This window comes from Mastigoproctus giganteus, chromosome 6, assembly GCF_048544385.1.
Source record: "Mastigoproctus giganteus isolate SK-2022 chromosome 6, ASM4854438v1, whole genome shotgun sequence".
NCBI classification, from domain to species: domain Eukaryota; kingdom Metazoa; phylum Arthropoda; class Arachnida; order Uropygi; family Thelyphonidae; genus Mastigoproctus; species Mastigoproctus giganteus.
This window is the reverse complement of record NC_143580.1, coordinates 210,313,609-210,336,027: the sequence shown is the minus strand read 5'-3', so window position 1 is coordinate 210,336,027 and position 22,419 is coordinate 210,313,609. Positions and strand designations below refer to the sequence as shown.

The 22,419-nt window shown below is 36.6% G+C and overlaps 1 protein-coding gene across 1 annotated transcript in view; it reads left to right on the top strand.

Annotated features, from left to right (window-relative positions):
- The window catches only part of puf (ubiquitinyl hydrolase 1 puf), a 1,022,896-nt gene that overhangs the window by 391,812 nt on the left and 608,665 nt on the right, over positions 1 to 22,419 (top strand). Inside the window, exons 30-31 of the mRNA XM_090376705.1 lie at positions 11,487 to 11,573; positions 17,535 to 17,711. Coding sequence (XP_090232831.1) covers positions 11,487 to 11,573; positions 17,535 to 17,711 — 264 coding nt within the window. The remainder of the gene's footprint in view (positions 1 to 11,486; positions 11,574 to 17,534; positions 17,712 to 22,419) is intronic.

Genomic DNA, 22,419 nt, shown 5'->3' with positions numbered 1-22,419 from the left:
CAACGTAGAACATATTGAGTATTACAGCTCTGATTCATACTATCTATTTAATCAAACATACACTGACCAGTGAAAACATTATGACCACCTACTAAATAGTAGTTAATGCTCTCTTGTTTCCAGTACTACTACCACCACACAGCAAAAGGCCTTATAGAGACATAAATTCTATAAGGCCTCTGAACGTTGCAGGAAGTATATAGTCTTATGTCCCCAGGATTTGCGGTATTTGCATCCTGTAGATTTGCGATAGGCCATATGGTGGAGGGGCCCCGGGTGCCAAGTGATCTTCCCTGCAATTACATTAGAAAGATAAGTTTTTCCCTTTAAGTTCAGACGTTTTTCCGTTATTCTAATATATAATGAGTATTCTTTCTTAATTTTTCTGTTTACTAACCTATTTTATTCACTTAGTGGCACTACTTCTGCCTCCCCGTGGCAGGACTGGACCTGGGTGAAAAGACACCACCCAGGACTGAAAGGAGTTTAAAATGGACCAAACTATCAACACAAGATTGGAGAAAGTGAACTCCAATAAATCTGATGACAACTGAACGTATCTCAGGCTAAGACAATGAACATCGACAGCTCTCAGCCTACTGTTCCTCTCTTTTTGGTGATACGTTCGTTATCAACACAACCTGTTGGGAAATTATCCCCATTCTTAGTCCAGAAGACTATAGAGTTCATGGTTGGATCACCAAAAATGATAAAACGATTACAATCAGGTGATCTCTTAGTAGAAACCTCACTAAGTCATCAATCTGAGAAATTGCTAAAAATAAAGACCTTTCGGGACTACCTGTTGAAGTTACCCCACATAATTCCCTGAACATGTCAAAAGGTGTTATTACCGAATGGGACCTTTTGACGGTTTCAGAGGAAGAGTTACTGTGCGAGCTAACAGAACAACAAGTGATACACGTTAGGAGGATAATGACGAAGAAAGATGGATTCTCACTCCAACCTGATCAGTTATTCTCACCTTTAATAATCCTTCTCTTCACCATTCGGTTAAAGCAGGATATTTAAATTGCAAAATCCGGCCATATATACTGAATCCAATAAGGTGTTACAACTGTCAGTGATATAGACACTCTCAGGTGACATGTCGCAGTGATCCCATCTGTCCACTCTGCGGATCGAAAGAACACAATCAAGCAAATGCACCTCCTGTACACCACTCTGTCCAAACTGGTTCAGAAATCACCTGCTTTTTCGAAGACATGCGAAATGTGGATACAGGGAAAACAAATACAGAAATACAAAATACAAAATAAAGTGTCTTACCCGGAAGCAAGAAAACAGATACTTACAACCATACCTTCATGTTTCTATGCTTCAGCAGTGAAATGACAGCAAATGATAGCCACTCAAACAGATGTGATTATACCTCCAAATCAAATGATAGACTGGAGTAAAGTAATATTAATGACAAAATCAACTTCACAAGAAACATCCAGTGCTAAAGAGCAGATATTTCCATGCCTGGAAAGCAGGAATCAGAATTTATATCCTAAAAAACAAAGCAAACAGCATCTAGTAAACGGTGTAAACAGAAACAAATATAGATGAAATAGATACTGATGAGCAGGCAGAGAACATACTAGAACTTCACCCTGCAGAAGACATTGATAGTTGTATCCTAATTTTTCAAGGAAAGACGGACCAAAATATGATAAATGAAAGAACTCAAAAGAGCAGTCAGGTTCAATAAATAGTTTCAAAACCTAAATAATGCAGCATATTATTATACAATGGAACTGTCATGGTTTAGGTGGAAAATTGGATGAAATAAAAAATATTATTCTGCAGTATAAACCGGTCTGCATTTGCCTTCAGGAGACCAATCTAACACCTCAATCTTCACCCACATTTCACAACTATACACTTTTCTGGAGAGACAGAAATGATAATACAACTACCAAAGGAGGAGTGGCAATTTTGGTGAATACTAATATACCAGCTAAGCAAATAACGTTAAAAACCAATTTAGTAGCAGTAGCAGTGAGAATAGCCATCAGAATTTCCATTACAATCTCATCCCTTTATCTTCCACAAAATCTTCCTCTCTCCAGATCGGAATTAAGTGATCTTTCTGTGAAGCTTCAACTTCCCTATTGCCTCCTGGGAGATATGAATGCTCATCATCATCTGTGGGGATCTTCTCACATTGGTCAAAACTTTCCTAGATGACCCACAACTGTATTTGCTGAATACTGGATCTCACACTTATATCGGTTTGGCTACAGGTATTACCTCTGCAATAGACTTAACAATGTGTTCTCCCTCAATAGAATGTAAATGATCCTTACAACAGTGATCATTTTCCGATAATATGTTCCATGAAGACACAATTGACTCTTTCAGAAGAAACCAGAACAGTATGGAATTTTAAAAAAGCTAATTGGAATAGATATATGCAGTTAATCAAGCTGGATAAGCAATTAATAGAAACCCTGTCAATAGATGATGCTGTGATATATATCAATGACCAACTGTTAGAAGCTTCAAAAGCAACAATACCTCAAATGACTAAGGCAAAACAGGCATGGTACAACTTTTGGTAGAATGCAGAATTCGTTCAAGAATGCAAAATCCTTGAATGAATGGTACACAACAGACTTACGTGGTTGCTGGAAAAAGCGAATGTTTTATCACCCCATCAATTTGGATTTAGGAAAAATAGATTGACACTTGATCTACATGTCAAAGTTGAAATAAATATTAGAAACTCATTTATAAGAAAACAGCATATGGTGATGATAAATCTAGTTCTTAAAAAAAAAAACTTTTGACACATGGAGATTCGGAATCCTGCAAGATCTGTTTCAGTTAGAATATAGAGGACACCTTCCCCAATTTACAGAAAAATTCCTTATTGACAGAACATTTCAGGTACGATATAAAGGCTGTTTATCTACAATATATATACAACAGAAAGGAGTCCCCCAGGGCTCAGTATTAAGTGCAACCCTGTTTGTACTGCGGGTGAACAATATCACAGCTCTAATTATCAATAAACAAAATAGAAGCATGGACTAAAATAATGTCTATAGTATATCTGAATATCTGAGAAAAAATCAGCTGTTATACACATCTGTAAAATGCATGGTCTTCATCGTGAACTAGTCTTATACTTAAATAAAATTTCTCTACCTGTTGTTAAAAATTTCTCCTTCTTAGGCTTAACTTTAGATAGAAAACTAAACTTTCATGAACATATATTAAGACATCCAACCAGTTGCCTCTGAAAATTTAACATCTTGCACACAGTAACTTCAATGTGTACCTGTTGGCTTGGGGAGCCAACAGGTACACATTACTACAATTATATAAAACTTTGATTAGATCTCGTTTGGATTATAGATCTCCTGTATATGCTTCAGCAAAAAGGAACATGTTACATCGCCTAGATACCATTCATCATAATACTCTCTGCATAGCTCTAGGAGCCTTTAGAACTTCACCAATTTATAGCTTGTATGCAGATGTATTGTAACCCCCACTGCACCTTAGGCGAGATTGCTTACTGTGCACATATGTCGCAAAAATATACAGTCAACCAGCACATCCAGATTGGTCCATTATCCATGATCCACTGTAGATGAGTAATTATGATTGCAAGGCAAATGAAAATAAACCAATAGGACTGCTTCTCAGACACTTAGCTCGAGTTTGGGAAATACATTTCCAGCATATATTTCTGCAGTAGATATAAACTCAGAATCTCCTTAGATGCCGACTGTGTCTTTGTCCATATCACATCCTACAAACAGGAAGAAAAAAAGTCTCTCCAATTGTTATACAGAAGCTTCACGCACTGCACAGTTTTGAAAATAGAAACAGTCATCGGCTTTGCACGGATGGATCAAAATCTAATAACTCAGTAAGTGCTGCAGTAGTTTTACCAGAATATATTCACCGGGATATATTCGAGGTGAGCGGACGCGCTTAGACAGGGCTCCTCAGTTAAGTGGTTTACTTTTGGATAGTGCTTTTAAATATTTGATTTATTTAGATATTGTGGGATTATTTTGTTATAGGTTTTCCTGTAACTGTTTGATTTTAATAATATTATAGATAGTTACTTTCATTGATATTTATTTAATTTTATAATGGTAGTTACGAGATCTGCCTTAAACACGTCACAGGGTATTGTGACTCACACGGAAATAGCAGATGGCGATTTACGGGTGAGTAATGATTTAATCCATTGTGGAACCTGTGGAATGTTTTTCAAGGTCGACCTGGTGACTAAACCTACCTCACCAGGGGATTCTTTTCTTTGTGATCGATGTAAGGAGTGCACCGATCTTAAATTACAATTTGGTGCACTGATAGAACAATTTGAGTCCCTGAAAAAACGAGTGCTTGCCCTCGAAAATAATGCATCTGGGAGCTCGTCAGGGACTCAAAACTCCAGCAATCTACCAAGTGATGCATACCCGATTCAAGCCTCAAAACAGAAAAACCAAGTGCAAACTACTCTGGTTAAAAAGGACATTGTTTTATTAGGAGACTCCATTGTCAGGGAAACAGGGAATATATAAATTTCAAAAAAATAAATAAATAATAAGTTTAAGTAAATTAAACCGAAATTACGTGTTACATGGCACCCCTGGAATGTTATTGCGGCAATAGGTGGAGCAGAACCAGGGTATGTCTGCCGGGAGCTAGGCCATGATGATATCACCAACAGATTGTCAGATTTTAAAGGGGGTAAAGAAAATATTATTATTCATGTGGGGACAAATGATATTAAATGTACACAATCTGATGATTTGTTGGAAAAATACAGGACTATGCTGAGGAAATGTCGCGAGCTAGGCCATAATGTCTGTGTCTGCAATTCTGCCCAGACATGATAGGAGGGATTATATGTTAAGAGCCTTGTGGATTAACTCATGACTTGAAGGACTCTGAAAGGCTTTAGGGGGTAAATTTCTATCAGCATGGCCCACACTTGTAGGTAGAAGGAATTTGTTTTGTAGAGACAGGATACACTTAAACAAAGGTGGTGCAAATGTTTTTGCCAGTATTATTGAGGATACCTTAAAGGTTCAGGGAAACTGCTAGTTAGGGGGGATGTGGGTAATACTGACACGCGTTTATCTGATAATATTGGTCAATGTAACTCTTGCACATACCTTAAGAGTTCTTATCTGTTACCCCAACTGGACGTATTATCAAGATGTTCTGGGAGCAGAAACGTTTCACGTGAGCGGGTAGTTAATATCAGGGAAGAGAACCTAAAAAACTTCAAGGGATGTATTAGAGTTGTTAAATATACAAGAACAGTAAATCTTAATTGTTTATATACAGTAACATTAGAAGTGTCGTCAATAAAATGAAGGAATTCGAACTGCTGGTTAAAACAAGTAACGTGGACATAATAGGGCTTACAGAGACGTGGTGCCACCCTGAAATTGGGGATGATGAGTTTCAGTACGGCTTGTATAATGTATTTAGGAAGGATAGAGTAGATAGAAGGGGTGGTGGGGTAATGTTACTTATCAGAAGCAGCCTGAGTGCGACGATAGCTTTCCTGGATTCAGACATTTCACATGCTAGTATAGAGTCTGTATGGTGTGAGATAGTTGGAAACAAAGGTATAATGCGAGTAGGAGTAATCTACAGACCAGGTGATTGTGAAGATTATGACAAAAGCCTCTACATGCAAATGGAATGGGCAAGTAAGCGTCAATGCCTTATTATGGGTGATTTCAATTTGCCTCTAATTGATTGGAGTAAATGGGAAGGAAACTCGACATGGGGAACAAAATTTTTAAATCAACTAGATGACTGTTATTTGTATCAACATGTCAGGGAAAGTACTAGAGAAAAGAATATCCTAGACCTCATCATCACACGTGAATCAGATGACATAACAGGGCAACAGTAGAGGAACCAGTAGCAGGAAGTGATCACGGAGTTCTACGGTGGATGATGACGAGAGAGAGGTAGCAGAAGTAAAAGGCAAAGGAATGGGTTTTAATTTCAGAAAAGGAAATTACGATGCCTTAAGGTACTACATGGCCTCTATTAACCGGGTAGATATCGCGCGGAGAATGAATACAATTGAACTGTGGTACACTTTTAAAACATTAATCACAGATGCCTTGAATGCGTATATACCATGCGTATATACCATTAAAAAAATACTCCATGAGAAGGGTTCCAAGTTGGATGAATAGTGAAGTTGCCACATTACTTGAGCAGAAAAAGATGGCATGGAAAGGTTACAGAGCAATAAAGAGTACTGAAGCCTATAACAGCTACAAGGTGATGTGTAATAGAGCCACAGAAAAAGGTTCGACAGGCAAAGGCAGTTTATGAGAAATCACTAGCAAACAGAGCAAAGAGGGGGGGATAAAGAATTCTTCACATATATAAATGCCAAGAAGAGCAGGACAAACCAGATCGGACCTTTACGTAAGGGAAAGGGGATAGTAATAAATACACCAGCTGTTGTTGCAGATGAGCTCAACAGTTATTTTGCATCGATATTTACAAATGAAAAGCCTTTTGTGGCAATGGGAAATTGTGGGAGCTAAGTTAAAAAAATATGTATTTAATGATATTGAAATTTCGCAAGATTATTTAATGAAAAAACTTTCGAGCTTACAAACCAGTAAGGCTCCTGGAGTTGATGGAATATACCCTATAATCTTAAGAGAGGCGGCAAGCGAGTGCATTGAACCATTGGGGCTAATTATGTGAACATCACTAGACTCTGGGGAGATTCCCTTGGATTGGAAAAGTGCAAATGTATCTCCCATACATAAGGGTGGCTCTAAAAGTGAAGTTGGAAATTATCGACCTGTCAGTCTGACTTCAGTAGTAGGGAAGGTCATGGAGGCAGTGATCAAGGGTGGAAGTCAGGATCATTTGGATCGAATTGAAATTCTCAAGGATACTCAGCATGGTTTTGTAAAGGGAAAATCATGTTTAACAAATGTGGTCACTCATGAGCTGGATTTAGGGAATAATTTCGACATTGTTTATTTAGATTTCAGCAAAGCTTTTGACTCAGTCCCACATGAGCGGTTGCTCTATAAGCTGGAACAGGTTGGAATCACTGGGAAAATCCTTAGATGGATAGAAGGATGGCTTCAGGGCAGGAGGCAGAGGGTTGTGATAAATGGCTGTTCCTCAGATTATGTTGATGTAAGAAGTGGGGTTCCCCAAGGATCAGTATTAGGACCACTGTTGTTTTTAATTTTCATAAACGGTATTGATGAAGGGATAGAGGGCGTGATGTCTAAATTTGCAGATGATGTTAAAATTTGTAGAGTAGTTAATGATCACTGTCAAGCTGAGCTTCTTCAGAGAGACCTAGATAGACTTCAGGAATGGTCAGAAAAATGGCAGCTGTGCTTTAATCCAACAAAGTGTAAGGTATTACACCTGGGAAACAGTAATCCCAAAAAAACTTATTCACTTGGTGGAGTTCAACTAAACCCAGTACTGGAGGAAAGGGACTTGGGTGTTACGATACGGTCAGACATGAAATTCTCTGAGCATTGTAAACAGGTTGCAAGGAAGGCCCATGGTGTCCTATCGATGATCTATCGAACTTTTGCAAGTAGAGATAGGGACGTGATAATCCCATTATATAAGGCTTATGTTAGACCACACTTAGAATACTGTGTTCAAGTTATGGAGACCGCACCTAAAGAAAGACATCGAGCTTCTTGAAAGGGTGCAAAGACGGGTAACTCGCCTGGTGAGATCGGCAAAAGGGCGTCCTTATGAAGAAAGACTTCGAATATGTGGGTTGCAGAGTTTGGAAACTAGACACCTTAGAGGAGATTTGATTGAGGTGTTTAAGGCTCTGAGAGGCATCAGTAAAATGAACGAGGACGAAATTTTCAAGATTATAAATTATGCTAGAACTAGGGGACATAAATTCAAGTTACGGGGGGAAAATGTTTAGATTGGACTGCAGGAAGTTTTATTTTAGCCAGCGAGTTATAAATTACTGGAATAAGTTGCCTTCATGGGTGGTAGAGGCCGACAGTTTGGGGAAATTCAAAGGTCATCTGGATAGTACTTTCGGGTAAGGGAAGCGCATAGGATGATAGGTTTAATTTCCTTTTTATTATTATTTTTTTTATTATTTATTTATTTTTATTTAATAATTATTATTATTTAGTTATTTATTGTGTTTTATTTATTTATTTATTTTTTGTTTTTATCAATTTTTTTTTTTTTTTTTTTGGCTGGTGCAGCATAAGGCATAGGCTTTCTTGCACCATGCGGCCGGTACTAATACTAATACTATACTATATCTGTCTCCTTGCCTCATGTTTTTGGTATTTTCACAGCAGAATTATATGCTATTAAACTAGCACTGTATGATATTACCGAGCACTAACTTCTACCTGCTCTAATCTATACTGACTTCATTAGTGCAGTAGAAGCTCTGCAGAATAGCAAATATTCTTCAAATTCCTTGATTCATCATCTTAAAAAACAACTCAGAGTTTTCCATAAAGCAAGAAAGCAAGTTTCTATCTGTTGGATTCCCAGCGATGTTGGAATCCCAGGAAATAATCATGTAGACCAAGCTACAAAAAATCCAGATTTTAATATACAAGATAACTTTCAGTTTGTACCATTTACAGATTATAGGGATGTATTTCTTACCAAATATATTTCCATTTGGAAATATGGAAGGACCAACCGTGCAATAAATTCCGCAGAATAAAAAAGATCTATATTCATGGTGTTCTAGCTGTCATACAAATAGACGAGAAGAAATTATATTGACAAGACTGCACATTGGGCATACCTTGCCTTCCTAACCCACAAACATTTACTTCTAAGAGAAGATTCCCTGCTCTGCTCAGTCTCCCAAATGCAACTTACCGTAAGGCACATCCTGATTGATTGTCCATCCTATTCAGCCATTCATACCATCTCCTTCCGATTATTAGCAAACTTGCAAGCTCCTCTAACCCTCTTTCATATACTTAGGTTTGGTTTAGGTTTGGTGACAAACCAAACCTAAGCGAGCTCTTTATATATATTAAACATCTTGGAATAATAAATACACTTTGATATAACCATAAATCATTAAAATGAATATAGTGACTCTGACAGACACATATTGGCCATAGTTGCCCTCGTGTTGAGAAATTTGCATAACAACAACAACCACGGTGGAGGAGCCAAATGCCAGATCTGGTGATCCATTATATTCACTTCATTGAATTGACATGGGTCACATCAGGAAAAAACAGCGGCCAAAGTAGCACTTGGGAGTCACTTTTATGTTCAATGAACCACTCTTGAACAGTAATGTTAGTGTGGCAGGTTACATTATCTTCTGGGAACATACTTGTGCCATCCAGGAAGATAGTCAATATGAAGGGTTGTACCCAATGAGCCGCAATTCATAGGTTTTTAGCATTCAGAATGTGATATAGGAATATGAGGGTTCCAAGAGATACCCAGGAAAACATCCCTCCCATCCTAAAACACTGCTGCCACTTGCCTGTTTCTGTTGGACTAGGACATTGCAGTGATCCCCCTCTGCAGTTTTTTGCCATGCCTTCCATCTACTATTCACATAGCCATAGTCCATTTTGCTTTCCCTCTGAAGAAACCAGCAGTAATCTTCCATCATGAGCAGTATCTCAGTGACCTCGGTACTCTTTTCCATCATGGACATGTCCTGATGAAAGTGTTTTTATTATACTTTTCGTATATCAGTTTGAGCCAAGATTCATTGAGGCATTCCATACTTCATTTACTATTGCACACAGTATGCAATATAACCCTTTTATGCTGTGTGCAGAAGGAGCATACTGAGTCAAAAGATGACAGACATGCAGTACTCAGTGACCACTTGGTTTTCACATATGGTGGGTATTAAGTGTAACTCCTGGGACTTTGGTTCTTATCAAATCGATTGTGGAAATCTAGAGAAATTGAGATAACATCTTACTGATGTCAAATACAAGTCACCGCACATCAATTGTTGAAATAGTCTCCTAAAATAATATAATAAATATACTAATGAGATTAACATGGCTGTGATCTGATGGGTTCTACATGGTCAGATTTTCATGGACATACACCTTATACAGTTTACATAATGCAGATGCACAAACACACAGTTCCAATTCACCTTGAAAACAACCTTCATTCAAACTCAGTTATGGGGTTGAATGCAGTTGTTTCCAGGAGTGGTGCTTTCCATTGAAATTGGTAATTGGAATACTGAAAATTCATCAGGCATGAATTGCAATGTAAATTATTTTTATCTTTAAGATGAGTGATGAGTCTGTATATAGGATCAGTTAAACAAATATTATCTGGCTGTGTTTTTCTCAGTAGCAGAGCTGTCTTTCCACATGGGCCTACCAGCGTATGCCCAGGGCTCCTGATTGTTTGGGGCACAAAAGTAGATGCCATAGTTGAAAGGTAAACAAGCTAGCTAGTTTAACAATTGTCCAAAGGATAGGTGTTTTGAGAGGCATATTTAGCCAGAAAATATGCATTTCAATGTTTTCAAAGATCATAAGAATTTGTTTATAAGAAATTGTTTATGCCTGTTGGATCCCCCTTACTCTAATTCACTCCTGATTTTTTATGTATATATAAAAGACCTGTATGTACATATAAATTTTAATGCTTTTTATTATTACTGTTAATAGAAATAATAATGCCATTAATAATAACAACCTCCTCTAAACAGAAAAATAAGAAATTTTTAAAAAAATGCAGACAAGTGAATGCAGTAGAGATCTTTATAAACAATGTTACAAACATTAATTATGAAAAAAGGATGTTCCTCAAAGGTTCTGAGTGCCCCCCCCCCCCCCATACACACTCGTAATGGAATAAAGGTGGTGGCCCTCCTCTCAGTAGTGATTTTTTTTTTTTTTTTTTGAGCTTGTTTTTTGTGACTATGTTCTTTGTTTGTACCACATTTAGTGATGACTATTAAAACTTTCTGAGGCATTTTAAACAATGTGATGCAGTACCAAAGTGCACTATTACATAAAATGTTTGATGTAATAGTGCAGATATAGGCCCATGGGTCTACTACTGTGAACAGAGATCACCATATAACTATGATAGTTGTTGCATTGCAAATATGTATTGTACACCTAAACACACACACACACACACACACACACACACACACACACACACACACACACACACACACACACACACACACACACACACACACACACACACACACACACACAATGGTATCATATTGAGCCAACATCTGATATGCTTGATATTAAAATGTTGAACCAGTGTGTTTCTATACAGTAGTTGCTTCCAAAGGCAGACATGTAAGCAAGCAATTTAAGTGATGATTAAGTACTAATCCTTTATTTTTATGCTTTCTTCAAGGAGTTTTGTGATATGGTAGAAGTGCAGTTACATCATAAAGTTATATTGTTATGACCTATTTTAAAATATTATGCTAATTCATAATTTTGTGTGTTTGTTTTTAGTTTGTGGAAAGAGGTGGATTACGACATCTTTTTGACATATTTATGTCTAGTGTCCTACAGTCTCGAGATGGAGAAGAATGGAATGAGGTTAGTAAAAGTCATCAGTATTTTATATTTTAATAAAAGATATTTGATACTTTATTCCTAATGAGTGCATTCCCTGTCATAATAAAATGGACATTCCTGATAATTGTTAATTAATTAAAGTTAAAAATCTGTGTTTTCTGAAGGCTGTATCTTTTAGTTAGGGCTTTGAATTTTTTTTTGTGTGTGTGTGGGGGGGGGGGGGGGGGGAGTAAAATTTTGATGGTTTACAGGGCAAAATTACAAAATTTTGGTATTTTTTTTTTTGTAATCGTTTGTTGTTTGTTATTTGGTTTTTAGGAGCATTAGCAACTAAGGCCATATTGCTCCGGGATATGCGGTTGTCATTCCTTGACCTTTCCGCATCCTCTGTATTTGGTGGTGACGGGTTTGAACCCCAGTCTAATCAAGAAGTATATGCTATGCACTACTGCTCCTTCCCACCTGGCTACGGAGGAGCCTTTTGTAATCGTTCTCAAACAATAAAATTCTCACATTTCATGCTCATGTCAAAAAAAAAAAAAAAAAACGAATAATAGTTGGCTCCATGAAACTGCCTCAGAAGAAGAAAAAGGAAAACAAATGAATTTGCTTTATTTAGGTTAATTTCTTACTTTACATGTCATTTTTAACATCATCATGTTTTGAAAAATATTACTTCGAATCAACACTTCATTGGAACTGATAAACATTGGAGCACTACTTGTGATAGTAATATTAAAGAACAATTCTTTTTTTGGGCAAACCAGATGAAAATTGACTTTGCGTCAGTAATATATAATTGCTTTGGAGTATGTGCATGGCACTGATAATCAGCTTTTATATTATTGTCTTCAAATATAGATATAAATGTTCGAAAATGATATTGTACACATTACTTGATATACCTAACAACTCAAGTTGGTCAACACAATATGCCTTAAGAAAGCTGATCCATGCTGACAAAATCGTTTTTCCCAGTGGGATTCTACGATTAAAAAAATAAATAGTGCACTGTGGATCACATTTTTTTTTTACAAGCACTCAGGATTTCACTATCCTTTTCCCAAATAGATTATCCTTAGAAACAACTGGTTACTGAAGAAAGGAAAATTTTGCATAAATTAATTTCCATAATTTAAAGTGTAACTACATTTTTGACTTTTATAATCAACACATCCAACAATTTGCAATCTGTTTGAATCTCAAGTATTAGCATTAGCAGTAGTAAGGTGTATGATGCAAGAAAGCAAGCTTATATAGCATCAGCCAAAAAAAACCCTTTCCATTTTAACCATCCATTTGCTCCAAAAGTTTGTCACTTGTTCCTTGAGCTATCAACTTCCACAACAACAGATGGGAGTTTGTTCCAGCAATCAACTACCTGCTGGCTAAAAGCAAATTTCCACATATCTATTCTATAACTGTCTTTCCTCAATTTCAGTTCATGCCCCCTCATGTTTGTTATCTGAGCAAGAGGAAGAATCCCATCGGCAATGAACACACAAAGCAGCCTGTCTGCACTGCTTAGAAAACAGAAAACTTCATATCTGACTGCACAATTATCCACAAGTTTTTTCATTCTCCACTACCCTGAGTGTAGTACCGCACAGATGGTACACATCTCGGGTTACTGCTACTCATATGCAATACTTTACATATGTCAATGTTAAACTTCAGTTGCCACTCTTCAGCCCACCTGCCCAACTTTTCTAGATCCTGTTGCAGTAGCATACTGTCATTACCGTCATTGATAACCCAGCCAACCTTTGTATCATCTGCAAACTTCGAAATTAAGCGTCATATACCTTCATCAATATCATTGATAAATATACAAAACAACAATGGGCTCAACACTGAACCATGAAGGACTCCACTAAGATCATTAGTATGTATGTGGGTTATATGAGCCACTTTTTTTAACACAGCCTGAAAATTTAGGAAAACATCCATAATTTATTTTCACAACCCCAAAAAAAATTCACTTCCCTACTTATAGACCATGTTTTTTTTGTTTCATTCAAGTGTGACAGTTATATTGTAATGTATTTTGTTTATGTAAGAGAGGAAAATATTTGAAATCTCTTTGCTGCTACCCTCAGAATAGAAAAATATTGATCTATATATTTGGCCAATAAACCCACATAATCTGAGTTAGTCAGCCTCTAATTCTAGTTGGCCATAAAAACATCAGCAAACATTGGTGTGGGGAGGGATTGAAATTAGACTGCATGTTATCAGCCCCTTCTTCTGTAGGAAAACTTCACTTGAAATTGGAAGTAGGTGTTTCTGGCTGTGAGATTGACGAGATCAAATATGTCTTATTTGGAGACAGGTATAGGGTGACCAAAGGGTATTTTCATGTTGAGATGCTAACCAATGCATTTCAACATGGAAATACACTTTACCACAAGTTAGACCACTTGTGGTAGTGGTGTGTGTGTGTGGGGGGGGGATGTTGATGAGCATTAAAATTAACACCAGAATTTGTCAAAAATGCCCTCATTGTTTTGTGGAGGAGTGTTGCAGCCTGTCTAAAAGATGTTTTGAGTTTTTAATAGTGGGGTTCGGTTTGTGTGTTATTTTGGGTTAACCTTTGGGCAAATTTAATAGCCATTTTGCCAGGGCCTTTCCTAGCTACTGCTCACTGCTGAACTAAGGGGTTGGCTGGGATGCTGGCTTTGTGACCTTTAATGCACTCAAAATCTTCAGAAATGTTAAAATTAGCCTCTCCTTCCAACCACCTACAAACTCCCATATCCCTCTTCACATCACAAAGTCATTTTGACATTGAATTGATGTTCAACATTATCACTTTACAGATACTAAGGCTAGCTTTGGCAGATTTTTTGACCCAGAAATACACTTTGGCCACTTTATGCCCATATTGAAACAACATATTATCTCATCAATCATATGGACAAAGTGGTCTACTTCTAACTTATCAAAGGAGAATGTTATAGGGATATCTTTTTCACAAGGATGTTCAGGTAGGCAGGAGTTTTCCCCAGTTCAAATATGAAAGGTTATTTTGTGACATACATTGTTTATGTTGGAAGGGGAAATATCCATATTCTCTTTGCTGTAACCTCTGATTATGTAAAATTAGGGAAATGTAATCTGCGATTAGGCTTGCAGCCCAATCACAGATTACATTTCCCATGTTTCTCATGTTATGGTGGTTGGCCATAAAGATCTCAGCAGGAAGGTTGGTGTTTTTCTGATTTGACATAATCTTATGTCACAGCAAAGAGAATTTGGATATCCCCCTCCTACATAAACAGCATATGTCATAACATTGCTTTCACATTTAAACTGGGGGAAAAGTTCCATTCCTGGATGTCTCTGTGAAAAAAGATGCACTTCCAACAGCACTGGGGCATGGATGGAAGTGCTAGTAGAATGGGGCCCTACAAAACTACGGATCTCTTGCCTATCTCTCAGATTTCTTTAGACAATTGTAAGACCATATCTGGAATAATGTGTTCAAGTATGGAGACCTGATATGAAAAAAGATTGAGCTTCATGAAAGGATCCAAAAAGACGGGCAACTTGTATAGTGAGATTGGCAAAAGGGCAACCCATATGAGGAAAGAGTTCGATTAAGTGTGCTACAGAGCTTAGCAACCAGGCACCTCAGAAGTGACCTGGTTGTGGTTCATAAGGATCTGAGGGATTAGTAAAATGAATGAAGGTAGAATTTTCACCTGTTATATACAAGTTTAGAACTAGGTGGCATACATTCAAATTACAGGGGAAGAGGTTTAGCCTAGATTGTAGAAAGTTTTTATATAGCTAATGAGTCATTGATTACTGAAATAGGTTGCCTTCACAAGTAGTTGAGGCTGACAACCTGATTAAATTCAAAGGTCAACTGGATAGTTGCCTATGTGAAGAGAGAAGCAAATAATTTGTATTTTATTTACTTGCCCTTCCCCCTCCAGCCAGTGCAGCAAAAGCCTGTTGTTTCCTTGTACTATATGGCTATTACTGTTAATGTATTGCATTATCTCAACACACTTTCCCAACACAGGTACAGGAGAAGGCCTATCTTACTTTACCACTCAAGGATTAATGAACTGTTCTTCAGGATCAGCAGACATAGAGGAGTGCAGAGGTTTTGTTGTTGGTATCTGAAAACTAAAACTGATTGCGAGAGCCTTGACTCACCCACACACCTTTCCCAGTTAGGTGATTTGGTTCACAAGTTCAGTTAGTCACTTGTCCATCAACTCTAATAATTTGTCTAGTTTTTCTTTGAATTTATTGAAACTACCCACTTCTATAACACTAGATGTAAGTTTTCCAGCAATCCTATCCACTGGTTGAAGGCAAGCTTTCATACATCTATCGTCAGCTTGAATTTATGCCTCATCATATGTGTAGTCTGAGGAAGAGGATGAATTCCATCAGCAGTGAAAACTTTCTGAATCCATTCAAAACTTTAAACAGCTCAATCATATCTCCTCTGAGGTGCCCAGTCTCCAGACACTACTGCAATCTGCAGAACTAAAGACTTTCCTGGTAAGAAGACTCTTTTCTTCCTCTCAATAGTTTTGGTGCTCTTCTCAGCATCTGTTCCGGCAAATCCACATCTCCCTAAAATGCGTATCCCAGGCCTACATGTAATACTCAAAATGAGGCCTAAACATTGTCTCATACAATGGGTTGATCACTTCCTTGTCCCTGCAGGCAAAATCCCTGTATATCATTGACAAAACCCATGAGCTGTCCAGGCATCCTATCTGCACTGCTCAGGTGTTTTTCTTTCTTCAGTACTCTTAAGTATGATACCCCCACAGTTTGTATGTTAATCTGGAATTACTGCTACCCATAGGCAGCACCTTGTATTTGTCAATGTTAAAACATCAGTTACCATGTCTCAGCCTATTTACCTAATTTTTCTACATCTTTTTGCCTGATTACTGTCATTAACCACTCCAGCCTTCATATCAGTTACACGCTTCAACATTAAGCATGTGCACCTTCAACAATATCATTAAGAAATATAGAAACAACAACTGGCCAAGCGTTGAACCTTGGAGGACCACAGTAATAATGTTAGTCCAAGAAGAGTAGTGCCCATTGATAACAACTCTTTTTCCACTCAAACATCCCTTTATCCATAACAGTAAATTTCCCTTAATGTCACACTGCTTCAATTTGTATACCAGTCTTTTATGTGGAAAAGGGTCAAAAGTTTTCCTGAAATCTCAGTATATGATGTCAAAATTATTTTTTGTATCCAGTTGCTTTGTTACAGCATCACCATATTGATCAGACAATCAGATTGTTTAGTCAAAATGAACCCTTTAACCAAGAAGAACTTGTTTAATGGGAACTGTAATTACTCATATCATCCTTTGACCTTTCCCCCTTGTGAACTGTGGATACATTTGCACACCTCCAGGCCATTTCTCAGTTATTTTAAATCTTATTGTACATTTGATCCATAAAGGCCAAATATGAGAACACCTCCCTGATTAAGTGAAATTTAGGAACATTTTCTTGAATTATACTGTATTTCAATCATATTAGTAGCGATAAACGATGCAAGAAAGCAGGCATCAGCCAAAAAAAAAAAAAAAAAAAACACGTATCCATCTCACTCTTCCATCCCCTCAAAGAATTTATGTTGTTTTTCCTCGAATTTATGTTTTTTTTTTGTCACTACAAGGGCTGAAAAATAGACCATGATGTATAGTTATCAATTCCTAAATTCACTTTAAGTTTAAGTTTAGCAGAAGAGTTATTCTTTTAGCTTTATTAAAGTTTATTTTTCTGTTTGAAACCCACTCAAGTAAAGTGGCCTTTTTAAATTTAGGGAAAGTGTTCCAGTTTTAGAAAATATCTGTTATCATTCAGTAAAAAGATGTGTTATTGTTTATTAATTAGTATCTTTATATTTTAAGTTTAAATAATATAATAATTTATATGGCATTCTGTATTATTTTCACATCTCTTATTTGATTTATAATTTTTCAGTGGAACCAAGATTGTGTTGCTTTTCTGTTACGACTGATGTATCAGTTTGGAGTTGGTGGCATTGAAGGGGAGATGGGTATTGATGATAATATGGAAAGTGGAGAGGTTCCTCGCAAAAGAACAAAGCGGACAAGAAAGGGCAGTTCTGATAAACTCCTTATACCAAAGTTAAATAAGGTGCTTTTCTGTAATGTTTTGTTTTGTTTTGTAAAGCATTTGATGCATATTGTTTTTAAAACTATATGATAATCTTAAATAAAATTTTGTTTTTAATGATTAAGATCAAGTTGTTGTTGGGTTTTAGACCATATTGCACTGATGTATATTAGTTCACAGGCTGATTTGTATGTTATGTAGGAATAGCTCATAGGGGGCTCCAGCTGCTTGAAGTCAGCTGACTAGAGCATTGATTAAAAAGGGCTTTAGAAATCCATCGAGTCATAGACAGGAAACCAAACCGAGACTTCTTTGCAAGTCGACTAGTGATGAAACCACTATACTATCATAGACAACAGATCAAACACTTCTCATAGTTCCTGTTCATCCCCTCCAGTAGTTTGTCTAGGTCTTTCTTGATTTATTCAAACTACCCATTGAATTTTTTACTGGCTGAACACATTTGTCTTGCAGCTATCCTTCCTCAACTTGAATTTATGCTTACTCATATGTAGTGTGAGCAAAGGATGTCATCAGTATTGAGCATACTCAATCCATTTAGAGTTCCTTGAAACTAGGCACTTGCTGGTGCCTAGTTTCCAGATGCTGTGATTTGCAAAATTAAAGCCCCCCTCTCTCTTCCCCCCACCCTATTCACATTCATCTAAAATGAGGCTTCCAGCCCTGTATGCAGTACTTAAGGTGTAGCCTAACCATTGCTTTATAGAATGGGTTAATCACCTTATCTCTGCTGGCAAAGTTCTGTATATCATTGACAAACCCCATGAGCCAGGGCAGTGTAGATGGTCTTAGAAGCCAATCTACACTGCCCAGAAAACTTCGTCTATTGCACAATTAAACTTCAGTCTTTTTCATTCTCTGTTATCTTGAGTGTGGTACCGCACAAATGGTATGTTATTCTGGACTTACTGCTACTTGTGTGCATTTATCAGTATTAAAACTTAAGTTGTTACTTCTCAGTTCATTTGCCTAATTTTTCTAGATTTTTTTTTTTTTTTTTTTTTGCAGTAGTTAAAACCTGGTTACTGTCAGTAACCACTCTGTTAACTTTTGTATCAGCTGTAAACAAACATTAAGACCAATATGCCATCATCAGTGCCATCAATGAATATTGGCACCTTGTGTTGAAACAACTAATAGCATTAATCCAAGAAGAGCACTGCTCCTTAATACCCACTCCTACCTTCTACCATTCAACCTTTATACATAGTTTTATACATACATACTTCTACCACCTAGTAGTAACTTGCCCTTAATGTTACCACACTGATCCAATTTGGGTAGCAGTTTCCCCTGTGGAACTGTTTCAGAAGATCTGCTTAAATCTAAGTGTGTGATGTCACTAGGGTGACCAACTCTTGATCAGCCAATTTCGGGATATCGACCTTAAAAAATCGGGATACAACCAAAAAAATTGGTATTTTTTCATTGGTACATCAGATTACAAAATACACCGGACCCCCACGTTATCTATACATGCCAACGAACATGTTTCACATATATTGGAATATGGCAGCACACACAGGCGTACTAATTAGAAGCTTGGATTTTGTTCGTGTCCTGGAATTTAAGACAAATAAACATTGAAGATGTTGTTATTTGGTTTTTAGGAGCATTAGCAACTAAGGCCATATTGCTCCGAGTATATGTGGTGGTCATTCCCTGACCTTTTCTCATCCTCTGTATTTGGTGGATAATGGGCTCGAACCCCGGTCTAATCAAGAAGTGTGTGCTATGCACTGCTGTTCTTGCCCATCTGGCTACGGAGGCACCCATTGAAGATGTAAATGGAGATTTATTTAATTTAAACTTCCTATACACATTCATGATATGCTATTAATGCATTTTAGTACGATCTGTTATTATATTTTATATTATTTATTTTATGTTATGTTATAAATCAGGACAAATGGCATTCCACCTAGGGTTCTTTTGGGACACCTCTGTAGAGAGCCGAAAATCGGGATGGTTGACCAACTGTCCCACAAAATTCGGGACAGTTGGTCATCCAAGATGTCACTGTTATTTTTTGCATTCAGTTCCTTTGTTACAGTATTATAGTATCCAATCAGATTGGTCACATAATTTCTTTCAATAAGGAATCTGTGCTCTGTTGTAAACTGCATTTCTCAAGTTGATTCTGCAGTTCATCTTTGATCACTTTCCATTATTTTTCCTGGAACAGAGGTTGTGCTTACAGTCTGTAGTTATTCACTCCCCCTTTTGATCCTCTTTTATTTCATATGAAATATGAAATTTTATTTATAAATAAATAAATATATAATATATTAAATTAATAATTGATAAAAATTAAAATAAATAATATAATTAAAGAAATTTTATTTTGAAAATTTATATCTTTTATGAAATAAAAGAGGATCAAAGGGGAAGGAGGAAACAACTAAAGATGATCAAAGAGGGTCCTCTTTGATTGTTTTATTTGATATGATTGGATTGATTCCATCAGCCCCAAAGTGCCTTATGTACTCCTGGCTCCAGTAATTTCTCTTCCCCTTTCTTCTCAGTTATCTCAAAATCAATTAGCTTCCAGTTATAACTTTTGTAAAAAATACAGAGCTACTAAGCTCAATAACTTCTACATTGTAACTATATTTAAAAGAGTAAGAGATTACCCCAATCTTTTGCATAGAATGCTTCCAATCGATATAATCGAATAAAATAAACGGATAAAATGATATTAATGAATTCTCTCACTCACAGAGACATGATCAATCCGATATACAACTGAATCGAAAGCCAAGAGCCCCAACCTGACCCCGAAACACATCAAACCAACCCAGGAAAAATCATGAATGCAAGAAGACATTCTGTCAGAATAATTAAAATCATGCTTATAAATTTTGGATAAACACGTTGACATACAAATTAAATGTTGACATACAAATACAGTGAATTTCATTTAATTTGTATGCCAATGTGTTTATCCAGATTTTATAATCGTGATTTTAATTATTTATTCTCGTATATAGTTTTCCTACTTTAACTACAGTTGGTCGTCGACTTACGACCGACTTCTGTTCTGACTGACAGGTCGTAAGTCGATCTGGTCGTATGTCGGCCATATATTTTAACCATATTTTTTAAACTTTCTGATCTTTTTATCATCTTTATAATTTATTTTTATAATCTTTTAAATTTTTTATCATCTTTTATTTTTCATTTTAAATACAGTAATGTTTTTATCTTTTACTTAGCGATACTGTACATACCTTCGTTTCTATGCCTAGGCTATCTCTCTCTCTCTATGAGGTTAAATTCAAATGTTCTCTACATTTTAATTGGTTTATTATTCATACTGTTTATAAAAATACAAACTACAATATGTAATTATATTGTACATAATGTGAAAAATAATACTGTACATAATGTACTGTAAACACAAAAATACAGTCTAAAATTAATACAAATGAAATTTACAAAATCAATTTCAATCTTTGCAAATTTCAATGAAATCAATTTCAATGAAATTTACAAAATCAATCTTTGCTTGTGCTGGGTTTTGTATCGTCAGGGTCATGTTCTTGGGTTGAGGTAGGAGATGTTTATTTAGAGACATTATGCAAAGCAAATCTTTTTTTAAAATGCTTAAACCACCCAGTACTAGCCTGAAAATCTTCTGCGTAATCGTCTCCGGCACGTGATTTTAAACTCTGAAACAAACTTCTAGCCTTTGCTTGCACTGTGTGAAGGCGCATGGGTGTATTTTTTTGTATTAACAATTTCTCCATTTCTCCACGTAAACAATTTCTCCATTTCTTGGATGGGTCCCTGTCGTTCTTTGGTTAAATTTGTAGCCTTAATAGGTGCAGAACCTTTCACAGCTTCCCAAATTCTTTCTTTGTCCTTAAGTATCGTCAATACCGTGGAATGTGATAACTTCAAGTCACATGCTATCGTATTCACTTTCTTTCTGCCTTCATACTGCTGGATAATTTTCATTTTACACTCTAAATCAATAGTTTTTCTTGACTTCTTAGCTGGTGTATATGTAGATGAAGGCATTTTCCTTTTCCTAAACATTTTATGGGTATTTCAGTAGAATTTTAATTAATACACCACACACAACAGATGCTTGAAAACGATTGAGTGTTTGTGAGAGGGAGCGACTGAGTGTATGTGCCTGGTGGTGGTGGTGGTGTCCTCAGGCCTCCCATCATCGATGTGCCTCCTCACCTGGGTTATGGGTGTCCTCAGTAGTGACTTCCTGAATTATTATTAATTTATTCATTTATTTATTTTTTTTTGTGGTCGTAAGTGCGGCCGGTCGTAAGTCGACGACCAAGTGTATTTTAATTATTCTGACAGAATGTCTTCTCGCACTCATGGTTTTTCCCCAGTTGGTTTGATGTGTTTCGGGATCAGGTTGAGGCTCTCAGCTTTCGATTCTGTTGTGCGTCGGATCGGTCATGTCTTTATGAGTTAGAGAATTCATTAGTATCTTTTTATCCCTTTATTTTATTTGTTTACATTTGAAGAGCATCTACTGGAAACATTCTACGTAAAAGATTGAGGGAATCTCTTACTCTTTTAAGTATACTTTTGGTATTCCTATCCCTAAAAATTCCTTCATGTGTAAATGTAGTAGTAGATGCAAAATATTTATTCAGTTTGTCAGAAACATGAATAGGATCACCAGTAATTTTGCCATTCATAACCAATGGTTTCATAACCAAGTAGGCCAATATGG